This window comes from Syngnathus floridae, chromosome 8 (genome assembly GCF_059516105.1).
Source record: "Syngnathus floridae isolate MCC-2025c chromosome 8, RoL_Sflo_1.0, whole genome shotgun sequence".
Classification (NCBI taxonomy): Eukaryota; Metazoa; Chordata; class Actinopteri; order Syngnathiformes; family Syngnathidae; genus Syngnathus; species Syngnathus floridae.
Genome location: NC_142420.1, coordinates 6,781,954 through 6,807,424, shown reverse-complemented (window position 1 = coordinate 6,807,424; position 25,471 = coordinate 6,781,954). Strand labels below are relative to the sequence as shown.

General features: G+C 39.9%; 2 protein-coding genes across 2 annotated transcripts; both read right to left on the bottom strand.

Moving 5' to 3' along the window:
* Positions 1 to 6,790: 6,790 nt before the first annotated feature.
* Positions 6,791 to 13,357, bottom strand: slc5a3b (solute carrier family 5 member 3b). The gene is made up of 2 exons (XM_088382998.1): positions 13,160 to 13,357; positions 6,791 to 10,607 (listed from the first exon to the last, which is right to left on the bottom strand). The coding sequence occupies exon 2, from the start codon at positions 10,361 to 10,363 to the stop codon at positions 8,249 to 8,251; it is 2,115 nt and encodes a 704-aa protein (XP_088239124.1). The 5' UTR covers positions 10,364 to 10,607; positions 13,160 to 13,357; the 3' UTR covers positions 6,791 to 8,248.
* On the bottom strand, positions 13,159 to 25,364 carry morc3a (MORC family CW-type zinc finger 3a). The gene is made up of 21 exons (XM_088382996.1): positions 25,120 to 25,364; positions 24,326 to 24,398; positions 23,764 to 23,896; positions 23,432 to 23,655; positions 23,165 to 23,321; positions 22,832 to 22,970; positions 22,550 to 22,678; positions 22,271 to 22,390; positions 22,067 to 22,164; positions 21,861 to 21,968; positions 21,420 to 21,548; positions 20,846 to 20,920; positions 20,744 to 20,780; positions 20,577 to 20,657; positions 20,321 to 20,414; positions 19,465 to 19,534; positions 18,515 to 19,259; positions 18,213 to 18,388; positions 17,987 to 18,140; positions 16,220 to 17,818; positions 13,159 to 13,438 (listed from the first exon to the last, which is right to left on the bottom strand). The coding sequence occupies exons 1-19, from the start codon at positions 25,156 to 25,158 to the stop codon at positions 17,990 to 17,992; spliced, it is 2,778 nt and encodes a 925-aa protein (XP_088239122.1). The 5' UTR covers positions 25,159 to 25,364; the 3' UTR covers positions 13,159 to 13,438; positions 16,220 to 17,818; positions 17,987 to 17,989.
* Between the last annotated feature and the right edge of the window lie 107 nt (positions 25,365 to 25,471).

The following is a 25,471-nucleotide window of genomic DNA, read 5'->3' as shown; positions in this document are numbered from 1 at the left end:
CCATACATAGCAGCGCTCCACCTCCACCCGTGCGGGGGTAGGCCCATTTTTAGGAGAGCAGTTGTTTGAAGCCTAAAAATAAACGTCCGAGTGAGAAAGAGGGGCGGCTTATAGCGGCTGGATGGCGGTGATGCCGAGCTTTAGGGGGGGTTTGGATATTTTGGGAGAGGACCAAAAACAAAGTGAATGTGTGATTTAGCGCTTTGAGGAGATAACAGCAGAGTATTTTAGGTGACGTGCAAAAGGGCAACTTGAACACCTGTTAATATTATACTGTGGTTCTCATCATGGAAGGATTTTGCCTGAAAATGTTCGTTAAAGTCACGACAAATCTGAACGGAGTCTCATGCACATATTGAAGGTGTGTGATGACATTGCTAAACATCTCAAGAGGGATTCTTTGATGGATGTCGGTCTTCAGAGCATACTGCAACAAGTCACAACATATGCCAAAGATGAAAGTGAAAGCAACAAGACTCCTAAACAAGCAGCAAGCAACACTTGAGTCCAAACAAGGAAAGAAAACAGACCAATGGGCCAATTGATGTATTGCTGTTTTTCCAAAGCAGGCATTTTCACTTAGAGAGACTAATAACGTTAACGGGTTCTGTTTTAGCTTCATGTCCTCTGAAAAAGATCACTGTCTTACACTCGATGGCCACAACATTAGGTACATCTGCAGATACTAAATACGAATCTCAACTATGAATTTGAGTTCATTTGTCAGCAAGATGAAGTGCAGTTCTCGCGCTTGGGGTCATTTGTCTAACATGTGATCCCGAATCAAAAATACCTGACGACGCTCCAGAGGATCTCCTCCATCTGGGCCAGCTGTCCCATTGCAACCCTGGTTGTCATGGTGATGATCCAAAACACTCCGAAGGGATGGTGGAGCAGTAAGGTTGACGCAGCTCGCTGGGAGACAAACAAGGAAAATACATAACATTAAAAATGAACTTAAACGGGAAAAATAATAAGTCAGCCATCACTGTGTTATGCTGTTTTTTATGTGCCAAATTATTCAATTACATTTAATCAAAAAGACTGCTTTTTTAATGAACCAACTGTACCTATAGGGGGAGCCCAAGACAAGAGAATGTTTACTTTTTTGGGTCTCACACACACACACACACACACACATGCCATCAATGCAGGAATTGAACTCATGGTGCCTGCACACAAGACAAGCGAGTGTGCCCCTACACCATCAGCGATCCCCGAGAATGTTGACATTTGCCCATGTCCTTCTTGCTCCGTTGCATGTTCACTTAAGGCACACTGTGGGATACAAGGTCTTGGAATGCTCCAAGTCTAGGTCATTACGCAATATCATGTGAGCGGCACCCTTAAGTCAACACACAGTCTTGCTGAAGAACTCTTCAGTATCAGTTTAGCAAACAAGAAGGCTTGTAATTTGATTTGAATGTGCGTGTGTGTGTGTGTGTGTTTTGTAGGTCAGGGTTCTTGAATGAAATTGAGCAGATGCTTCTTCACCTTACCACTGCTTTCGATCATAGCCAGGTCATTGTTTTTTGTGTTTAATAAACAACAGGTTAACAAATACACACACTCATATATTTATGACACACACATGCATAAGGAGCTAAAAGTGGAAATGAAGTCGCAGCTTGGAAAATTCCACAAGGAGTGGTGGCCGGCTGACTAGTGCCAATAAAAACGCTGCAAAGAAATGTGACTTTTTTGGCACACAGCATTGTTCATGAAGTGCTAAATCAAACATTACAGAGTTTGCCGTGCCAACTAATCAAATATTTGGTATGAGAAATTAAACAGAGCTTTTGACCTGCTAATTTCTGCTCAACTTTTTTTTCTCCAAGTCTGCTCAGTCTGGCATCATGACATTTTAATTGTAGTAGGAATCGGTTTGTTTTCAACCTCAGGAATTCCACAGTTGGCTCCCACTGACAAAAGCAATGTTGCAACACGAAATGCCTTGAAAGGACACCAAGGGACCAGTCTGAAATATTTGGAATTCTTAAAAATGACAAACAGCCAAAGAAAGCATATTTGTTGCTTCCACTCAGATTCCATCGAATTTAACCTTCGCTTGTGATCAATCCAAACTTTCTCCTAAATTAAATTTTTACCAATGCAACCATTTTCTCGAGCACTTGTCTCTGCTCTGACTTCTGCTCTTATTTCCAAAAACATGTGCTCTAAAAGCGTCATTTTTCTGCAGACATGAACAAATCAAGCATTGAGATTGCTGTTGCGTGACCTCTAACCCCGTGCGCGTGCCGCTGCTCTGTGTTGAACATTTTTCAAAAACAAACTCAAAAGACAGCAAACATGTCATGTGATGCACTGCCAAGTCAGCATTGCTTGCAGTGTGGCATGTCAAGCGAGGTGCAAACACTCTAAGGGGCTCAACAAACCAGAGGCAAAATGACATAACACACGAGGCCCGTTTGATAAGACGGCAATCCCGAGGCAACGCTGACATTTGCAGGAAAAAGCGGATGGTTCATCAAGTTACATAAACGTTACCTTCACACGCATTCGTAACGTAACGTGTGCATTAATCAACATATTTGCTGTAAGAAGTCACACACAAGCACTTCACGGTCCCACAAAAAAAACCTGCAAGAGGTGGAAAAAAAAGACCAAGAAAGTTAAGGAATGTTCATCAAACACCTGTTTGGAACATCCTGCAGGTGAACAGGCTAATTGGTAACAGGTGTATGCCATAATTGGGTATATAAGTAGCTAACTAGCTAATTGTTTTGTATATGTGAAGCCCTTTGAGACTGCTTGTGATTTAGGGCTATATAAATAGACTTGACTTGACTTGACTTGACTTGACTTGACTTGACTTGACTTGACTTGACTTGACTTGACTAATTACAACTAGTTAACTAGGTGTGCTATGCTAATCATCAGTGATGGAAAACAACCTAATTTGATTGCTGAAACATCAAAACTACTTATTAAAATGAAAATGTGCAGTTAGTTTCAACTGTTCTTCTCCTTCACCGTTTAAAAGTCAACAAAACAACATCAAAATTTTACCTAAGCCTCTTAGGATAAGTGTTCTTGTTTTTCCAGTTGATATGTTTGTGATAAATGCTTTGATATTAGCTTGCTTGGGGCGACCTTTCACGCATCCAACTGTGCAATACTGTTTGCTGTATCATGTTGTATGTCTTGGATATTGCGTGAATAAACTCAAATATTAGCACAATGCAAATAAAATTGAATAAATTGACGAGCCTTGCTACGTTCATCGCGAGCACCAGTGGCAGGCTGTCAGTGCTCTGATGGGTCAAAAAAATGATAAGATAAGGGTCCAAACATCAGGCAGATGAAACATAAACAGACTTTGTTGTAACCTGAGGCGTCGCACACGTGTCTTAAAGTTTTCCATTCACCTTCACCTTCATTCTCACGTTATGAGTTCATAGTTCCTGTGCCATCGAGATAAAAACTAATTTTGGCTTTGTTTACATCGTTCAAGATTCATGACACATTTTTCGAACAACTTTGCCATAACAGCAAAAAAATGCACCATTAGAAATTGAACTAAGCATCTCGAGTTTCCTGCTTATTTCATATTTCCATAATTTCTTTTACCGTCAAGGCTCACTTTGTTTATAGGTGTTTTTTTTCCCCTGGAGACAAAATAAATGCGTGTTGGCCACAAATTTGCCACTCCCATAAATAAAAAAGTTTATGACAGAAGGAAGACATCCTCTCATTGCCACTCTTGACCGACATCCAAGATCTAGGAGAAGCTTGAGGACAATCTGAATAAGTCACCCCCACATCACACCACCATGTGATGACACGACTAATTAGTCTGCTTCCTTTTTAAACCCTGTCACAAATCAATGATTTCAAAAATAGTTTTCCCCCCCCTGGCTGATACTTCCTTTTTCTAAAGAAAAATATTACAAATCCATGAAATATTCCCTGATAGGGTTCTTGTGATTCGGATTTAAAATCCATCCCACCTGTCAACGTTATGGTGACCACAATATGTCCCACTGGTCATCTGTGCTAACTTTGTAAATAAATTCTGGGATAACATGAAATCAATTGTCACCCAAGTGGTGTAACAGTTCTGGATTTACATGTTTTTACTTTATTTAGCATTCCAAAACAAGCATTAAGTTAAATAAAGACCCTAAATTGTCCATAGGTGTGAATGTGACCGTGAGGTGCCCTGTGATGACCTAACAATCAGAACGTTGGGTCACCTTTGACCCCTAATGAGAATAAGCACTTTAGAAATCGATGTATGAATTTTACTGTTCACCGAGAATACACCAAAGAGACAGTGTACAGTGGCTCATCTACCTTGAGAATGTGAAGCTGTTGCTTGGTAACATAACAGAAATTGATGTGTGGATGATAATATAGTCTGATTGAGAAAACGATTGCCATTTTGATCTGAACTACAATCTGCACCCTTGTCCGGGTTCATTCCTGACGTGACTCAAATGACAAACTGAAAAAAACACGGCCTATGATGGTGTGCATGAGAGCCCGCTAAATACAATCCATGCAGCCTCCTTTTGTTTGTCATGAGGACCGATGGACCTGAACCCAGACAGTAACGCCATCTGAATCATCTAGCGATCGATTTAAAAACCATAAAATTAGCAAGACAACATCTCAAGAAGCACTGGCTCCGAGGTTTTGAACAAAAACATCACCGACCTCTATCATGAATTGTCCTACTCAGTGGGCCTTCAGGCTCGGAAACGAGTCGCCTTGAGTTTACTATGTCGATAACAATCTCTACACTTTGTTTTTATTCGTCTTACTTCCAAAGTTTATGCTGCTTGATTAGAAGCACTTACACAACAGCGTGAAGTCTTCGTTATAGAAGACGCTTCGTGTTTTTGGGCCCGTTCCACATGAGACAATGAACAAAGCTGGGGCCTGAATGCCAGTAGTTTTCCACCAGGACAATATCATGGAGTTTCCTTTTGACAGAGACACAGAGTCAGGGAGAGAGGGAGGGCGGAGGTCAAAATGTGTAGGAGAGGTGCTGGGCTGAGTGACTCTTGTGAATTTAGTCCAAATGAAAGTCAGTCAAAACAAGATATAATACTGCTTGTGGGGATACGAGCAGTATCTCTTCCTGAGGGATATCAAACTAAAACATAACATTACAATAGGGCATTGTTGACAACCGTATTTTTCTTCTACAGGTGTTGTGACCCTCTCCAAAACAAAGTGATATATCAGTCAACATTTTCAACAACAACAAAAAATATCCTCACAGGAGTTCATGACATAACGTTGTAATTGTCAATTGTTTCTACACATTGTACCTTGTGTGCAATTTTTTTAAACAGCTGCCTGCTTTGTGACCTTTTCTATTCGTCGCCTTCAAATTTGCTGACGTTAACATTTTCTTGATTCTTCACAAGGTGCAACAGCACCCCTGATCCTGTGCTGCTCATTTTGTGGGATTAAGTCCAAAAATGAGCTACATTTAATTCATAGATTTTTTCAATTATATCTGATGGGAAGTTTAGTTTTGTTTAAAAATAATGAGCACATCAGCGGGTGAAACAGCATCTCGGAATGGAATGGATGAATTGAGTTCCAGTGTTCATTCTTCTTTTAATCATTAATTTTTTCTTAGAATAGCAAATGCATCTAAATGTTCTATTTGACCTTCAACTGGGGTTACACCTCTTGTATCAAGACTCAGTGGATTCAAAACTTAGGTGTACTTGCTCACTTGAATGAAATCCAATATGAATGTCAAACATTACAGAGATAATACTCCGTTTTGAACGTTTTTGTTATAGCTAACTGCTATGTTCAACTGCATTAAATTATATTGAGTGGTGTCCCATATTTTGCGCAAACAAAATATATCGCTCAACGTCTGCATGTCATGTTATTAAGCCTGTGATTTTAAGAATGATGGATAATGTAACAGGTCATGTGGTTAGGGTCAGAAAAAGGACCATAGACTGCACACTTCCTCATTGGAAATGAGGAAATGAGGAAGTGGTTTACAAAAAATGGGGTTTGAAATATTTATTTTTTGCCTTAAACCTTTCACGAAAAGGAGAAGTGTCAAAAGGACGATTATCAATAATGTGTTCCTCATGTTTGTAAGTAAAAACCCGCTACTAATGCTTCTTCCTAAAATGTCACCTTACGAAGACATTCAAATGTCAAATGTAATAACGCAAAAGTGCATCAGCTTTAAGAAATCAAGTGAGGTCATGAATTGGAGATTTCCCGTAGGGATGCATCCAGTGTAAAGGGCGCAACAAATTATTAAAACCTCACCGGGGTATTATGTAATCCTTGTCAACGGCAAATGAAATGCAACAACAAATAAATATATTGGATGTCAAACATGGCAACAAAATGAGTTATTTCTCTCAGGTCATCTGGATCGAATTAGAACTTGTTCTTGGATATGTTCAAATTGATGCTTGGATTTGTCATGACTCACTGCTTTGCTGACCACATGATTCATCAAGAAATTTCTGCCAGGGTTTTTTGTCTCTCAATGAGCCTTAAGTCGTTTTTGCCAAATACCAGCTTAACTAGAATATAAGTTTGGGTTAGAGTTAGTGTATTATGTGTTTAGAACCGTTTCAAAATTGTTTTGATCATTTTTATTGCAGCAGAAAAGCTTAATAATTTTTCAATTAGTGCTTCTTTTCGGTATATGTAAACAGGGAGTGGTTAAATTTAGTTGTTTTTTTTACAGGATGTTGGAAACTTATGTTCATATCTCAGATGCTTTGAGTGTTTAGTTACACAGTCTCAAGTATTAATAAGAACAATCGTGTTTTCTTCCACAAAATTCTTTATTTAAAATCTTTTTAAACTCCATAAAAATAACAATGTCTCTTTCTCAAAAAAAAGTTTAAAGCTCTTTCCCAGTGATGATCACTACAACAGTCACAAAATAAATTTCCATCATTCACACCTGATGCTGATGTCACACTTAACTTTGAATAAAAAAAATTAACTCTGTTAAACAACACAATAACATGTCTGTTGTTTTTTTTGTTGGTATCTAGAGACAATGAACCTTATTCAATTAAACTCGATCCAACAGCGAGCTTATTAATACGATGCAGCTAATGGAAAAGCTACAACACAAGAAAGCTGTTTACTTAGATGGCTTTAATGACAACACACAAATTCGAATGTAAAACTTTTTTTTGTCTATTGTTTGACTTTTTTTTTTTTTCCAGTCTAGCAACTCACACTAAGACACATTTGGTAAAAGGTTGTACAAAAGTTGCAATTGTACACGCGGACACAGTAGATGGACTTGAAAATGGTATTTGACAGAAACAACCAGAAAACAAGCCATTTGAATAAAAGTCAACAGACTCAACACACTTTTTGAACGTAACATGAGATATGCATAAAATATAGATGGATACAGAATCATTAGTATTTTTTTTAATTATGCTCGCTATAGTAGTGCACAAAAACCTTTTTTAATCATCAAAACATCCAAAAATAACACATTTTAACAACACACAGTTAAGTACCATACTAAACAATCTCGTAAATTTGTGCTTTCTATTTTAATATGGGATGTCATCAAAAGTTTTTAATTATCTGTGTACACCCATAAAAAGGCAACATTTTTAAGATTAAAGTGTCATAATGCTCCCCCCATAAAGAAGAGAGGCTTGATTAGGATTTATCTTCATGACGTATGCTAATTGTCAATGGCCAAAAGAAGATTACCCGACACACACTTTAATTTGAAATCTAAGCAGCTTGAGCTACATCTCCCAACTTTCGTGGTTTACAATCTTAAATAAACGCTTAACACAAAACACATGAATGCTACGGTAGCAACTAAGTGTCGTCACAGTCAACAAGAAAAGAAAAACGATTCACAGAACTTGTCACAATACAAAAAAAAACAAGCTAAGTGCATATGTCAAATAAGGCCAATACGAAAATGCACTTGAAGTACAACGATCCTCAATATCCAAGTAGATATTCAGTGCAGGATTAACAACAAGCGCTTTACAAAATGGTCAGGCAAATGCCAGATAAGCAAAAATTCTTGAAAAGGAGTCCATTGTGTTTATGGGGAAGCTTCGATCATTCAAAAAACAGAAACAAAGAAACAATCATTGGAATAAGCTTGTTAAGAGAGCTACAAAAGACAACTGTAAATATTACAGAGAGCTTCTCTTTATAAATTCATCTGTTTGTAACAGGTCCCCTGCAACGGCCACCAGTCTGTACCAGTTAGGTGATTGCCAAGAGTCGACTACAGCGAAAAAATAATAAACATAAAGATGCCCACGGAGCAGACGAACAGCAGGCCAAGATTAAGGAAAAGTTTGACTCGCGGCGGCTCGTGGAGCATCTCCGCGATCGCCCTCGCATTTTGCTGAGGCGTTTTTGGCTGCGCGTCCTGCGACGGCTCCTTGAAGCCGCAAAACCAGTCCAGCAAGCGAATACAGCGGCTGACTTCGTGGCGTTCTCCGTCGTCCAGTTTACCGAACCTGTCCGCGGGAGTGGTCGCCGGGGATGGCTCCGCGCTGGGGGTGGCCGGGTCGTGGTCGGTGGACGTGACCAGGAGTTTGATATCGGCACCGTCCAGACACTTCTCCTTTCTGACATCCGGGGGCAAAGTTTTGTGCAGGCTTGCGTCGCCGATGAAGGCGTTCTTCTCAGTCAGCCGGTACATTTGCTCTCTGTCTTTTGGGTTGTCGGGCAATTTTTCCACAAAACGGAGGCCCCACACCGTCGTGGTGCGAATCCGTTCCTCTTCCGGCGCAGCTGTGAGAAGACTGACCACCACGGCCACAAAGCCTGAGATCCAGAACAAACCGGCTGCCACGTACATGTAGTGGACCTGAACGATGAAAGCAGGCCGGGTGTCTGGTTGGTCACAGCGAGGCTGGCGGTACATAAAAGCCAGGATCAGGCGGATGGTACCCAGAATGGAACCGGTCACGCCTCCCCAGAAGGCCCCTTTCTCATTACACCGCTTCCAGAAGACGCCGAGTAAGAAGAGGGCGGCGATGGGTGGGGTAAGGTAGCCAGCCACCTCCTGGATGTAAAGGTAGGTCTGACCGCCTTGCATCTCGATGATGACGGGAACCCAAGCGATGCTTATGACCACCATGAGCACCACAAAAAGGCGACCCACCATGAGCAGCTCCCGCTGAGACGCCTTCTTTCGAGCGGTTTGGTAGATGTCCAGGGTGAAGATGGTGCTCGCGCTGTTAAAGATGGAGTCGAGATCGCTCATCAGGGCAGCGATCATCACCGCCATCATCAGACCGCGGAGACCCACGGGCATCACGGCCATGACCAGACGAGGGTACGCAATGTTGGAGCAGCCCGCCTGAGAGCCGCACACAGCCATGCAGTGTTCGGGCCCAATGCAGGCGATCTCGTCTGCGAACAAGATGCGGGAGATCATACCCGGGATGACGATTAAAAACATGGGAAGGATCTTAAGGAGTCCCGCCATGAGTGTGGAGCACTTAGCGTGGGCAATGTTCTTTGCCGCAAGCACTCTCTGAACTATGACTTGGTCAGCACACCAGTACCAAATGGAAGCGGTGGTTTGGCCCAGAATGAACCCCGGCCATGGAATGTCTTCATCCAAGGGGCCGTGGAGGATGCGGAGAGAGTTGGGTTTGGGGTGGATACGGCAAGAGGATGAATACGTATAGTTCCCAGAAGCCAAGATGGCGGTCACGTTGGGGATAGCTTCCATGTACTTAGTTTTGACACCTTCTAGCCCACCCACTTTAAGAAGGCTGATGATGGTTAATGTTGCAGCTCCACCGATCATCAACACGGCCTGAAGCGCATCTGTGTACATAACGGCCACCAGTCCACCAGTGACAGTGAGAATGGCAGTCATGCAGATGAGCAGACCTATAGACAGGTAAAGATTCCACCCGAGCGACTCCTGGATGAAAAGAGCGCCGGCGTACAAGTCCACGGACAGCTTGGTAAAAATGTAGAGGAGAATTGAGAGGAAAGCAAAGTAGACCTTCAGCCGAATGCCCCCATAGCGCTTGGATAGGTATTCGGGCATGGTGAACACTCCCGAGTGGATGTACACGGGAATGAAGACCCAGCCGAGTAGTTGCAGAAGCAGAAGGGCGTTGAACTCCCAAGCTCCCACAGCAAAGCCGCCTGCCGCTCCCGACCCGGCCAGTCCGATGAAATGTTCGCTGCCGATATTACTCACAAAGAGCGAGGCGCCGATCACTATCCAAGTCATGGAGCGCCCGGCCAGGAAGTAGCCGCTCACGGTGCTGCGGTTGGATTTCCACATGGCGAAAAAGCCGATGACGAGCACGAGGACAAAGTAGAGCGCAACTACGGCGATGTCAGCCGCTTCCATTCCAGGACCCATTTTTACTGATCACGTGAAAATGTAAACTTCTTGCCAGGAATAAAAATGCTGTCAGTTATTTAAACCCTGCACCCCCCCCAAAAAAGCAGAAATGCCCTGCTTTGGTTTGCTGTCTGGTTGGAAGCTGTAGTATCCACGATCAGGTCTAATTTGCTAGCTATGCTTATCCACCAGCACTCAGGTTGCCCTACTTTTAGAGGATGCTGTGGTGCTTCTGGTCTAGGAAAGTCTAGAGTTTTTCTTCCTGCAAGACAGCAAAGGCAAAGAAAAACACCTCATTAGATATTTTATTTATGCTGGAAAGGTTTAGGACAAGGTTTAGGACATGTTTACATGGAAGTGGATTTTTGTATCCAAAACAAACTGACAAAACATAAGGGGACCAATAGCATGGAAGATAGACATTATCTCAAAAGTGACAAAAAAAAATGCAAGGTTAACGTTTAAATTGGCTTAGATTTGCAGTTTAATCTTTTTGGTAAAACAGATTAAGCACGGCCACTGTAAACTTGTAAAGACGCTTAATAACATTATGTAAGCAGTCGAAAAGTCAAAATAGGAATAGAAATATGCAGCAATTCTCGGGTGGACAAATTGAGAGGTCTAACTTGCATGCCGAAAAATTCATTGGTTCCAAGTATACTTGCATGTAATGTTAAAATGGAAGAAATCTCTGAAAATATTCTTAGTCAAATGCTATAAAAAAGAAAATCAGCAGAAAATGACATGACATTTGTTTTTCCCAAGTCAAAACAAAAGTGAATCTGTTCCTGACTGATTCTAATCAACTGAACTGCTTGTTGTCTTGAGTTTTCCGCAGCAACATTTTTTTTTTTTTTAATAAAATGATTGTTTTGTGGTGTTAAAAAAACAGTGCTGGTTTGTGTGATGAACTAAAATCAAGCTTTTGTTTTCCTTTTAGCATTTCATCATGACCACATCAAAGCTAAGATCTATATCATAGGTGTCGAAGTCAATTATTTTGTTGGTTTGAAGATTCAGTAGAATTTGAAGCATTTTTATGGCTTTCCTCTTTTGTATTCCTGAAAGTTTTAAAAATATATTTCCACTTAGAGCCAATGTCCAAATATGGGGTGGGGGGGAACAAAATCTAATTTTAGTCTGCTGTCTAAAAAACGCGCTGCCCGCACAAGTTGGGACGGTTTCCAAATAAATTATTTCCGGCATTATAACCTCGGGGCAAAAAACCAAACACATTTAAAATAAACTCACTAATTAATTAGTATCGCTCTAATCGTTTAGAAACGGGATGCACAAAGTCAGGTGGATCTGATAACTTACAGGAGCTATGAAACTGGAGCTATTATTCTTCTTAAACTGCAATAAGACACCAAAACCAGTCTGGACAAAGCTGACAGAAGTCGATTGACTAAGACCTGAGGATTAGACCTACTGGTACAACAATGCATGTGCCCACACTTTACTCTCTATTGACAACTCAACTCTTTCTTTTTCTCGCTGGCCGGCTACCTGCATAATAAAGCTGACTCCTGCAGAATGGCTGGCAGGGTTGCAAGGCAACTGGAATGGAAAAATGCTCCTTCAGTTCACAGTGTGAAGTGACCGACTGACTATTGTGTATAAAGGTCACCTGTTAAACTGTGAAAGGATTTTGCAGACTTTCAAAACACAAAATTAAAAAGTTGGTCCCTAAAACTCAACTTATTGCATTACGCAATAAAACAATCAAAAGGAGCAATAATGAATATCTTTTGGAGGGTGGTGACGTGCTACACTAATAAAATGTTCCTATGACCCATTTTGGCTCCAGGCCCCTTAGGTTGGGAACCTTTCTATTAAAAGGGGAGAAATAGTCATGCAACTTTAAAGCAAACATCAAATGCACCTTGAAGTCATACACTCAGTTTTAGGGCAGTCATTTATTTCTACATATCTTATGTCATAAAGATTTTTTTGAGGGGAGCACGCAGGAAAACCCAAGTAGACATTTGAATGTAGAACCTCAGACTGCGAGGCGGATGTGATGACCACGAGAACTTTCTACTGTAGAACCCAGAACTGCAAGGCAGACATATTTTTTGGGGGAGTTTCAAATTATTACTCTGATATAATTAAAAGACAGCCTGAACATTTTAGGGATCACACCATTCATTAATTTTTAAAATGATCATACATGATGAGAATTTTTTTTCTCCATGCAGGACTGTCAGAAGCATTTTTGAAACCAAAACCTCAGAGCTGTGAGTCTGATGTGTTAAATGAAAATAAGTCACTAATATTTTTCCTTAATTATGTCTTACCCCCTAAAAGTAATAATTAAAACCCAAAACCTTAAAACTGTGAATATGTATCAAAAACAAACCAGCTTCTTTTTTTTTTATAAAATAATTTCTCTGACTCAACAAAAAGTGACACCCGAACCCCTTAGGTTCCGGGCCCTAGAGGTTGGGAACCTGCGTAGTAGTAGGTGAGAAATTTCTAGAACAATCACTTCACAGCGCGGCTTCTCCTGCAGCGCATCTCACGAGTCTCCGTAAATCTATATAAAAGACTCGTCTATACATATTTTTTTAAATAATAAATATCAAATTTTGATATTCTATGAAGACGGCAAAGTCCCAAATTTTGTACATTCTGCAAGACACGTGAAGGCAACTCGAAACAGGAAATAACAGCTTTACATTACGAGCGAATATAAATTTTTCTACGCAGTTAAAAAAAAAAATCTTAAATATATGCATAAATAGATGCACATATAGAAGTAGAAGTAAAAGTGGTGATCAGGCTAACATTGATTAACACAATAACATGTACCTTTCAAGATGCCAAAGAGGCGACGGCAACACACCCCCAAGAGGAGATGAGGAGGATGGGACAGCAAGATGCAAAAGGAGGAGAAGGAGAAGCCCAGGTTGCGTCGTCGCTTGGCCCCGTTAGAAGTGGTCCCTCCGCCTCTCTGTGGATGTGATGCTTTCTGAATGACTGGCTTGTCTCGTAAAAGTCGAAGCTGCTCGCCGCCTCTCCTCCCTATAGCGAGTGGACGTATTTCTAACGCCACGCCCCACACGTGTGGATCACCCGTGACGCGTAGGGCTGTAAAAACATACGCAATTAAAATCAAATGCAAAAAAAGAAACTATACAAACATACAATTATCTCAACACTTTTTAGAGCAATTTGGCATGTACATTTTCAGACACACTGCTGAATGCAACATCCCTCAATTGTTTTTGTTGTTTTAAGCAGAGATGAGCATAAAAATGGTGTAAAATTAATTCAACTAAAGGCAGGGTGAAATGCATATACCACCACCGCTATTTCTTCAAAGAATAATCGTAAAATAATCTGACTTTGATGAAATCATAGAAAGTACCAGAACTCTCCATGCAACTGACTGATTAAGAAGTTGTAATCTCATTAGATGGCGCATAACCTCGGATCAAGGCTGGAGAACATTCTAGATGTATGAATAAGTTTATGATTATACATTATGAGGAGTGGGTGACATGTCAGCAGCATAGTGGCTTAGTGCGGTGTTATTGACACATTTTGTGAAACTGGATAACTTCTTGCACCACTTGACGTCAAACACCATAAAGAATACCTGGTCTAGTTGTTAGCATGTCTGCTGCACAGTTTTGAGATGTAAGAGTTCAAAGTGTTCATGTTCTTTCTTTGTGTGGACATTCCAGCATCTTCCCACATTGCAAAATAAAGAAAATATTTCAAATGCATGCTTCCGCAATCAAAGAGTCATAGTTGTCCATATGTATGAGCGAGAACATTTGTTTGCCTCTATATGATAGCTATTCTGTGGTGTACCCCACTTCTTTGCAAAAAGGGGATGACCTTTGCTTGACCTACAACCCGAATGGGGGTGTATGAATGGCCCAGGGGCCATGAATTTCCTATCCTTGTTTTATATTATAATAAGTAAATAAATCATGAATTTTCATTGTATTGTTTTTTTTGGATTTTACTTCTTATGGAAATTCTCTAAAAGTTTGTTGGAGTTATCAGAACAAAATATTAATATTAAATAGACCTTTGCAAGGCATCTTTTAGCATAGCAGCAAAAGGACATTAATGCACAAAGATGAAACATGCCATTCATATTGTGGCCCCAAATTGACCAGTACTAAAGATGTTGAGTCATCGTTGTATGTGGTTGCTACATTACTCTGCTCGTAGTGGAAAATTCCACTATTTACACGATAACTTTTGAATAACAAGCAGATACAGTCAATCATAGTGCATGTGATAAAGAAGCATGTGACTATCTTCATTGCAGTCATCTTATCATTTTTTTTTAAATGTAGTGTCAGTGTGAGATAACAAGGCCAGCAAAGGCAGTTGACTTTCATCAAAACATCCTGCACCGGCAGACACAGCTTTGCATATTATAGGGGGAGGGAAGCCGAGTAAATTTCCACTGGCTCTTCTGGTCCGATACATTGGAAATTTCCATCTCGAAGAAAACTACTTTTCCCAGGAAGCCTTGCGCGACGGTGACGTTTGTGTATATGTCCGTTGCGCGACCACCGATTGAGTTACTCGCCCGTTTAAAATAGTGGAAATACTCACGCTAAATTTACACCTTATGACACACTTTTGAAATATGCACAATTAATAAAGTTAAATCAATCATATCGTTGAATGCATGTTAAATCTATAGGAGCATAAATTAGATCTCACCGAAAAACACAATATAAATGTTAAATACTAGTGGCCACTGGCGGAAGTTCCGCGGTGGGGTGCCGGGGGTCGGTAAACAAAGACAGATAGACAGACATCTAAACCGTCGTTAACAAATACCATTTGTATTATATTTTTATTAGGAGTAGTCGTAAGAGAGCTCTTGTATATTTTAATCAGAAAACAACATTTATTATATATATATATACAGTTATTATATTTATACTCTATAATTGTATGCGGTTATACTTTTTACCATTTTTTATGCAACTTGTAAAATACTTTGGCTTTATTGTAATGAATAACAAATTAATTCAAGCCCCATTCAAGCCAATAATTCATTTGTAGGTCTGTTGACATTGTTTGTGGATAAGTCATGGTTTTAATTCAGGCACGGTTTCAAAAGTGCCAACTCAAACTGGAGTTATTTAAAGAACAAGATCACCTTCACCAACACCTCCATTCTTGCATTCATGAAGCCACCATGAAGTCTTTAACCCCGAAGTTGACATTTTGCTATTTGTGTCCAATAGCAACAGGAAACCAGAATTGTGGTTTTAGTTCAGGTTGCATGTGCTTTTGTAATTTTTTTTTTACCACTAAACAGAAATTCCAAGGGTTCATATATGGACTGTCAATCATTCACACTCACGTCTGTGGACAAGTTAAGAGTCTAAAATGATGTGTCAATGCATAGGAATGTGTGATGGGACACTGTTAGAACATGCAAACTCCACACAAGGAGGAGATGAGATCCAACCCCTGAAGCGCAGAATGACATGATAAATTCCATTATGTTACATATATGATCGCTTGGAATGCAGCCCCACTCTGACTTTGCAGATGCGTGCGGTTACATTTACGAAACATACTTGTTATTGCATTGGGACACAAGTGGCCAATATTCACAGCCAGCCAACTACTTGTGGCTAAGCAACATTTAAAAAGAAAAAAAAGCCCAGTAAAACTTTGCAGCAAGTGTCATCCACGTACACACCCACACACAAAAAGTGCAGGTCTGATCCAATACAGCTGCAGCTCGAGTCACACAAAAGTGCAAACGACTGCAGTTTCACCAAGGTCTGTTAAATATCCTTTTAGGTAACAGACAAACAGTGAGACGGCAAGGAGGAAAACAAGTGCCTTGGCAGTGCTAACAACGAAACCATTGTTTCCTACCTCCCAGTGGTTCAACTTGGCTTTGGCCGATTAGAAACAACAGTGGGGCCTCAGCTGTCTTTTCACGTGCACATGGTTTCATCTTGACTTGAAAAGTCGCCACTGGGATAATCAAAAATTCATTCGAGTCGATTCATCTGGAACAACAAGATGTAGTTATGTTAATAAAACATTCCAGCCTTCCTCCCCTGACGCCGGTTGATTTTCAAGTTGATTCGACTTCAAAAGTCTTGTGGCATTGCTGAGGAAGATTTATCATTATTGAGCCTTGATGCAATTACGGTTGGGAAACACTGCTGTAGGCAAACTGGCCAAATGTGGTCAAAGCTTTAAAAACACCACCACAAACCAACCCACGATGGTTTTGGTGAATAACACAGGCCAATTTTTTTTTTTTAATCAGAGATGTAAAAATAAACTTGTTGAGATGAATTATTTGCACTGAATCCGAATGAGCCTTGCCTTTTTTTTCCAGACTAAAAATAGAATATTCTGTAATATTCATGAATTAAGGGTGGGATTTGAAACAGGTAGATTTTTTTTTCTTGAAATGTCAGCTATAAATTGCAACACTTAGTAAAATGCATGTTGCACCAAAAAAGCAAAATGAAAATTTCGCTAAATTTTGCAGTGTAAACTGTAACTGTTGATTTTAGCAGTATAAGTGTCTGAGGCTGATGTAAAAATGCTTCTCTTGTTGGCTGCAGTTCCGAAACTCATTTACTAGTAGCAGTGTTGTTGTCTGCAGCACAGGAATCAGATTACTGCAATCACCAAAGGGAGTGGTTCACTTTTTTCTCAGGGGGTAGTTTGCAAGAAAATCCCATCATGCTGTGACTGCAAAGCTTTTCTCCCAGCGTAGTAAAAACTATTCCATCTCTAAAGAACAATTTTCGATAGCGACATCAGTCCTAATGCTATTTCCGTTGTTAATGCTGGACAGGATTACTGGATACACACAGTAGACTAAAACAAAAATAAAAGGCTTATTGCGACCCTACTTTTAGAGCGCAGAGGCAGGGTACTTTCCAACAAGGTTTTACTGTATTCTATTGTTAGGTACACTTTCCATTAGCGCAATATTATCTCATGGGATGTATAAAAAGGTTGCAGTCCGAGCAAGTGAAGTTTATAGTCTTTGGTGTGGCAAATAGAATGAGAAATGTGCACAGGCTGGGTTAACATGGTATTTGTAAAATTTTATCTTTGAAAAAAAAAATTAAATATTAAATGAAATACAAAAATAAGTAACAAAAATATAAAGTGACAAAAATTATTCATATTTATAGATTTACAAGACTGATTTGGATCTGAGGGGCACGGTGGCGCACTGGTTCGAACAGGGCACAGGCGGTGGTTTTCATTTCGGCTCCAGCCTAGTTTGCATAATCTCCCCTGTCTGCGTGGGTGTCCTCCCTCATTCCAAGAACATGCATGGTAGGCTGATTGATGACTCCAAATTGCCCGTAGGTCTGAGTGCAAATGATTGATAGTCTCTGTGTGCCCTGCGGGTTGGCAACCAGTTCAGGGTGTCCCCCGGCTTCTGCCCGATGACGATTAGGATAGGCTCCAGCATGCCCATGACCCCCGTGGGGACACCTGGTACAGATAATGGATGGATGGATGATTTGGTGGTTATAAAACACAAACACAGAACTCATTGTGTAAAATTGAGCAGGTTCTGCATCAACACTGCTCGAAATGATCGAAAACGAATGAATGCGAATCCCACCGAGATTAAAAAACGAAATAAATAAAAAACTGTACCAGCTATAGTTCGGTAAAATCTGAGGAGTTCTCAGCGAGATATTGTTCCAGAATCTCATCAATTACATCACACTCATAATTGACTTGGGCCAGGTCCAGGCAAGGCACACGGTTGACAAGAAGACGTCCAATGTTGTGACGCAGTTCAATCAGCCTGAGAGAAAAAGAGAGACGCCAAGATATGACACAGAAGTGCTGGAGATAAATGTTGTTTTTTCCTTCTAACCTTGTGAGGTGGTTTGAGTTTGAAGCTCCGTTTGCTGCTTCTACGAAAGCATCTTCATTCTGCAGCGGCGCTTTGCTTGCATTCTCATGCGCTTTTTCTTCTGCTTGCTGCAGCCTCATCCTGAGATCCTCACACTGGCTCGACAGGTTCGCCTTTTCTTCCTCAAGTTTCTTCAACTGATGGACAGGACAGAGCAAATAAAAGAAAAATTAAAAAGAGCTCAATCTACATCTGTGTTTCATGCTTAACTGTGAATACACATGAGCAATACTTGCAGGTAAGGCGTGAAATTTAACACTGACCTGAGAAAGCAGTTGATTCCTCTCTGTGGTTCTTTGATCCAGTTCCCGGACAAGATATTCAACTTGCAAAGTGCTGTCACCCAAATCCTCCTCGATCTGGGGAGCTCTAGGCTTGGTCCGAGCCAATAAATCAGCTCTTTCTAACACAAGTTGATTAATTTTTTCTTCAGCCTTCTCAAGCAAGCTTTTATAGTCTTTATCTGGCCATGTTTCTTCCGTCTGGCTTGATTGGTGAAAATGATTTAAAAAAAATTGTCCTCGCTTCTTAACATCTTGTTGTTCCAGTGCCTCTGAAGGCCATTGTGCTGATTTGAAGATGTCGTCGTCGTCATCATCATCGGTACTGTTTATGTACACAGTCTGATTGGATTCTTTTGTGACCTGATTTCCGTTTGTGTTTTCTTCCTTGATCCTTCTTGAAAACTGAGTCCAGCGGTCGGCAGTTTTAACGACCCCAACTTCTGTTTGTTCTGGATTTTCGCTCTCTATCTCCCTATCCTCCTTTTCATTCTTTATTTTTGGCGCTTCCGTACGACTGATGACAGGAGGCGGTGCGGGGGAGGAACTGCTTCCTTCATCAGCGGACCCCGTAAATCCTGCTCTGCCATTTTGGGGTTCAAAGACCTCGATTCTGATTGGGGTCACATCTCCCGATGATGATGCATTCGAAGAATTTTGATGTGAGACGTTTTCATGACAACTTTGAGGTGTGTGTTGTGTCTCGGTGGACAGTCTTTTCCTTTTTCTGTCAAACACAGAAAATCACAAAAATCAGGATTAAGTGATGAAGTATGTGAAAACAGCAGCCAACCAACCAACAAAAAAAATGATTTTTTTCTGAATTTTCACATCGGAAACTGTTTGAGCGGGCGAGTTTGAGTGATTTCCGGTCAAACCATAACAGTTGTCAGCTCTGGGAAAATAACAAGGCCACAACTAAATATGCCTACCTTGGAGTTTGAAACAAGGAGTAGACGCTTGAAATAATTGGTAAACCATTGGTACTGGGTGGGCTGCCAGCTGGAGAGAAAAAAAAGGAAGGAAGTGTTAACACTTCGTGGTATTTTGTTTTGGCTAAAACAAACTTTTGCTCTGTGTGTTTTGTTTGGTTACATGTGAACGCTATTGTAAAAAAAAACACACACAAAGGAGCAGCCCAGAAATGGATGGAGACTTGTAGAATGCGCTTTGGTTAAAATACATAGTCAAGTCAGCCGCCAGCGCTTTTGGATACAAGATTTGCATTTTTACACACACAATACGTCATAAACGCTGTCCAGTCAAGAAGTTGACTTTGGATTTGAAAGCCTATTTTACTAGCAGTAACATAAATTACGTAGATCCTTCCATTTAAATGGGCAGTGGGAAACCTTCAAGTCAAGCATAATTTGAAAGTCTACCAAAAAACAGAAAAATGACGGTTGATTCTGAGCATTAGGCATCAAGTCGAACAATTATTCAATATGATAATGACAATATTTTTTTATTCATTGCATTGAGGGAAATTTCTTTCTCTTTTTATTTTTATTTTCTCTGGAAGTGGGAGACATTTAAAAGAGCAATTGCTCCGTTTGCCACAGTTTTTATTATGGCTATACTTTTTTGATAAATGCCTGCACATCACCCAACATTTATTAGACAAGAAACTTCCCCCTGAGTTTCATCTTCCTTTACTGAATAGACTTTCTGAATAGCCTTCATCTGTTAAAAAACCAACTGCCACGAACGACACAATCTTGTGACTTTTGGTTCGCTCATAAAAATAAGCGCATGATTTCAAAGATAATTTTATAAATTACAACTCACACACAGCGGTAACCCGTGAGGGTGAAGATTCCTGTACAGACACCATGTTCAACCTCTTCTGTGAGGTAGTGGGAGTTGATGGGGAATGGACATTCTGTAGATAAAAATAATAATTGGAAAAAAAAAAATCATAATAATTTGTTAAATTCTCTTTGAATGGATTGCATAGAAATAAATTAGTCTCTTTTGCAAATATTTTGCTATCTGGTATACAGTCAAAAAAATAAGCATACAGAGAGGTGAATGGGATACACACATTATTCCGTAGCTGGCGTTTGAGGTCATTCTCCTGCAGTCTTAGGCGCTTTTCTTCCCAACATCGTCGTTGCTCTTCAAGCTAAAGTAAAAGCGCATTGAAACGCAAACAGTCTTGGAATGCTAGTGCAGATAACAAACACTGATGATCACTGGACTTGCCCTTACCATTTGCTTACTTTTTTGCATTTTTTCCTCCCGCTCTCTGTAATACACACATCACAATGGTCACTATTTGATCAATTAATGATTAAAAAACTAAATGGGTACTTTTTCTTGTAGGTTTTTTCGTATGTCCGTTGGTCATCATCAGAGTCCTGAGCCTCTTCTTCCGCCTCACAAATCCTGCCAAAGCATATAAATAGTATACTAAAATCGTGGGATTAACAATTTAGTCGACAAGAAAAGTCTAGGTAGCTACTTTTTTTTTTTTGAGGAAACAACACGCCAGTAAATCACTGAAGTGAATAAATTTACAGCAGGGAAAATGAAGGTCACTCGGGATATTTAATGGTTCAATGACTTAGGAAGGAAGCCTTGTAAACTTAAGATAGCAACACTTTTGTTGCTACTTCATTCTCTGTAAATTAAGACTTCTTATTAAAAAACAAGAATCAAATAAAACTAGAACTTTGTTCTCATTACATAACTTGGAGTTCCTGCCTAGGTCATCGTGGTTTGGGGAATTAATTAATTTACTTCTTATTAAAAAACAAGAATCACATAAAACTAGAACTTTGTTCTCATTACATAACTTGGAGTTCCTGCCTAGGTCATCGTGGTTTGGGGAATTAATTAATTTATAATGTCCTGTCTGTAGAAATGTTAATGAAACTGTCAATACCTGAATTGAGGATCAGGATTCATGCTACAAAACCACTGGTCGGGCAGCCTGCCGCAGTCGATCCCATCAGGGAGTTTGCGCCATTTTCTACAATTGTCACACATCACCCAGTTCTGGTCCGGACGCTTGCTGTAGACCAAAGAAGAAATACAAAAAAATCATGCAAGCTGGCGATCTTCAGCGTGTCTTTGCCTGCTAAAGATGTTTCTTTCCTAAATGTATTATGATTGGCATCATCTGGAGACAAATATTCAAATGTAAAAAAAAGAAATCCTAATACATTAACCCTTGAAATAATTCCTCTCTATATATGCACAGGACGGACAACAAAGACAAAACTGACAATGTGATGACTTCTTAAAAAAGTTCTTTTAAAAAAAAAAAAAATTAAATTGACGCATTATTCTGGCTATACATATTCGATTTTGTATCAATACGAACCTGATGTCGCTCACTTCCAAATTTTTGCTTGGGTTGTTTCCGGTCAGCCTGTAGCGGATTTCATTGCAATATTCGTCCAGTTTGATAGTCAAACTACTCATAGTTTTTCTGTTGATGAATAAATAAAAAACAATCATAAATACAAAAAAAACAAGCACATCGACTGATGCTTGGTGGCATTTTTACAGATCGAAGGCGCCATTTACCTGTACTTGTCATTCTCAATAAAGCTTTGCTTGTTGTGCATCGGCTCCAGAAAGTTGCACTCCATGACCCCGATGACGCCGACACCTTTGCTATTAGGCTGTTACATGTCAACAGAAGGAATAAAAAAGTTTAGGGGCCACTCAAGTGGTATCTTAAAATTCAGACGATTATCGTACAAAGTTTGCAGATGCCGCAAAACTCACCTTGAGTTGGCAGCCGATACGCTCGTAGGCCTTTATGAGTCGATTCTTGTGATACATCATGATACCATAGTGGTCTTTGCTTTTGGTGTTGTAACCAAAAATAATGGGAACTCTTTTAGTCTGTCGTTCCATTTAAGGTAACTGAAACCAGAACAGCTCACATAATCATATCATAAAAATGTATAAAAATAAATAAATAAATGGACGAACAAACGAATGAATGAATGAATGAATAAATAAATAAATAAATAAAACATAATTTTAATGACAAGAGGATACAAGAGACAGGGGTTTGTAGTGATCTGTTTTGCTTTTGGCCAGACTCTTGGCAATCAGCTGAGTTTTCACCTTCTGACCTCGTATAACAATGTGCATGCGAGGCTTTAGGTACAAGATGCTGCAGTATGCCTGAAAACAAAAAAGAGAGAGAAATATACAATCAGATCACTCTACATAACATAACGTAGTGTGTGTTGTGTTGAAACATTCAGTATTATGTTAGTGGTTGATGTCATGCATTTTGATTATTGATTAAAAAATGTGTGAAGCAATGTCTCTTACCCGTAGTGAGTATACACTCGGAGGTATGTGTGAGGGGATTCTCTCACCAGGCCGGATTAACTCTTCATAGACATCAGATGGAATTTGAATATCGTAACGGTCTGTCTGAAAATCAAACTCCAATGCCCCAGTGGATGTCCTGACAGAAAGAAAAAGTATCAGTATTATAATCAATGCAATGTTTTTACAGTGCTGCATTTAAAAAAAAAAAAAAAGACTTGGTTTATGTTAATATTAAAGATACACCGCAATTAATCATCAGATTAAACCACATATGGTTCAATGACAAATAACTCAATTTATCTAGTATAAGAAATCACATGAGCTGCAAACCTGCGTAAATTCCAGATGATGATGCGCGTGCCGGTCGTGGTGGTGGAGCAGGTAGACGTGATGGCGCTGATCTCAGTCAGCAGCTCTGTCTCAGTTTTGAAGGGAGAATATTGAAGGATATCTTGCAGACTGGCTTTTTGCTCCTCTCTGACAAACAGTAGACAATATGTCAAGGAGAAAACATATTGTGCATGACAGACAAAGCTGAGTAGAAATTGGAAATTATTTTAGAAAGAGGCAACCGTGTGCTAATGCAAAAAAGGATATAGTTGTGGTTTGTGTATTCAAAGTTGACAATGGGCACAATTATCTGTTGGGCGTTGATTTCTTCCAGGTACGTTTGGGAGAGCATCCCGACACATGACGAATCCTTGGACCTGGAAAAGACTATGGCGTCCTTCCCGAGACGCATGGATCCGGATTTGAAACCGTTGCCGTACATCCCGATGGGCTCCACGCCATTTACGGCAACCTTGTCGCTGTAGCCGAAGCTTGAAAATGCAGAAAGATGAACATAATCAACTTGATTGTAACCCCATCTAACATGCTCATTCAAGAGCCACTCCTCAAAATTTCATTCTTTCTCTCCATGTGTGTACCTGAGCATTTTCTGCATGGCGTCGGAGTCCAGACCATTTCCATTATCCATGAAACTGAGGCATTCGTGTCCTTTGACAACAGTCTTATCGATCCAGAAATCATTGGCCAACACATCTGGATCGCAGGCATTGTCTGTCAAAATGAATGAGAGCAGTTGGTTTTCTTGTTAACAGTAGTGTTGGGGAATAAAAAAGAATGTCTGGATGAGTGTCAAACAAGTGTGTGGGGATATTGCAACACACTCATTACATAACATTTACAGAGAATGTATTGGATGACAGCAGTGGTAGATTGTGGTCCGTGATTCAAAACAACTTGGGATGTCAAAATCATCGAATGGTTTTGCAAAACACTGGAGTCCCTTAAATATTCTGTTTATATTTGCCTGGTTCACTCATTGGCTTTTGTTTTCAGTTTTCACTCGTTAACTCTGTAAACCCCCCGATTTTGGATTATCATTCGTTTGAAAAGAAATGTGTATGAAACTTGAGAAATTATGTTGCGTGACAAATAGATATTTTTCACTTTTATGTAATAATTACGCTTTGGTCGATGACTCACCAATGAGTTCAGCAATGGCGCTGAAGGGCCAGGTGTGGCTGGTAGAATTTGTATGAAGGTACTTGGGACAAAGCTGAAAGTGAAGCAAATACAATGACAAAAACAAGTTAAGTGGGCATGACATTATGCGAGACCCATTATTATAAAACACATTTTATTTTGAATTTTGTTTCTTGACAAGTTATTACGATACGGCAAAAGCTCGGGATAACAATGAAATATGTTTTCATACTGAGAAATCTGACACCAATAAAAATATATCCCAGATTTGAAAATATATGTAGTTTTTGTTACTCGAGTTGGTACCTGCTCCCCATTTTTATTTAAATTAGGGACATTGTAACTTTCACGACCTGTATTGTGCATAATATTTACATAGACGCTCAGTGGAACATATGCAGCTGTATTTTGAACTTAATGCCCAGCACATCTGCAGACAACTTATACACATAAATACAAGATCGTTTGCTCTTATTTTTGCTAAACTATCGATTCCCTAGCAACAATATAGCCAAATAAACGCTTGATTTCGAATACATTTGAACGTCATGATCGAGAACCTGTTAAAAGTTGCAGTTGTTTTAAATTCCATCCTTACATCTACAGTCATTCAAGTCATTCAGTAGTGCCTCCCTCTTCCTCACTGCTAATGCTATGTAGTAATTTTAGACATCACGCTTGAACGGGCAGCGTTTTAAACATAGTTAATGGAACCTAAATGTTGAAGAACGGCGATATTTATTGAAACTGCAGTGGGTAGAAAAGTGCAGCAGATAATCCCTTATTTTACTTACAGTACTCAAGGGAACTCCACGGTCTTGCGCTACGGCCATCACGTTTCATCGAAAGCGGAAGTGACGTTTAATCAAAATAAGTACGACTTTTTATCATGCGACATTACTATGTATATTGGGCAGTTCTTTTGTTAAGACAAAAGTCTGAACAAAATAAGTGCCTTACATAATATACGGAGACATTATGAATTTGATCCAAATAATGCGATATTACGCGCGCGTTGCATTACTTTCGTTTTCCACAAAATGCACGCCCTCGCTGCATTACCGTACTGGCCCGAATATAAGACGACCCTGATTGTAAGACGACCCCTTCTTTTTCAAGACTCGAGTTTCAAAAAGTACTTTTTGA

Coding starts and splice junctions, on each gene's coding strand:
- slc5a3b (XM_088382998.1), bottom strand. CDS start 10,363: ATGGGTCCTGGAATGGAAGCGGCTGACATCGCCGTAGTTGCGCTCTAC.
- morc3a (XM_088382996.1), bottom strand. CDS start 25,158: ATGGCCGTAGCGCAAGACCGTGGAGTTCCCTTGAGTACT. Junction 23,897..24,325: donor CGCCATTGCTGAACTCATTG/GTGAGTCATCGA, acceptor TCATTTTGACAG/ACAATGCCTGCGATCCAGAT. Junction 22,971..23,164: donor ATCATCTGGAATTTACGCAG/GTTTGCAGCTCA, acceptor TCTTTCTGTCAG/GACATCCACTGGGGCATTGG.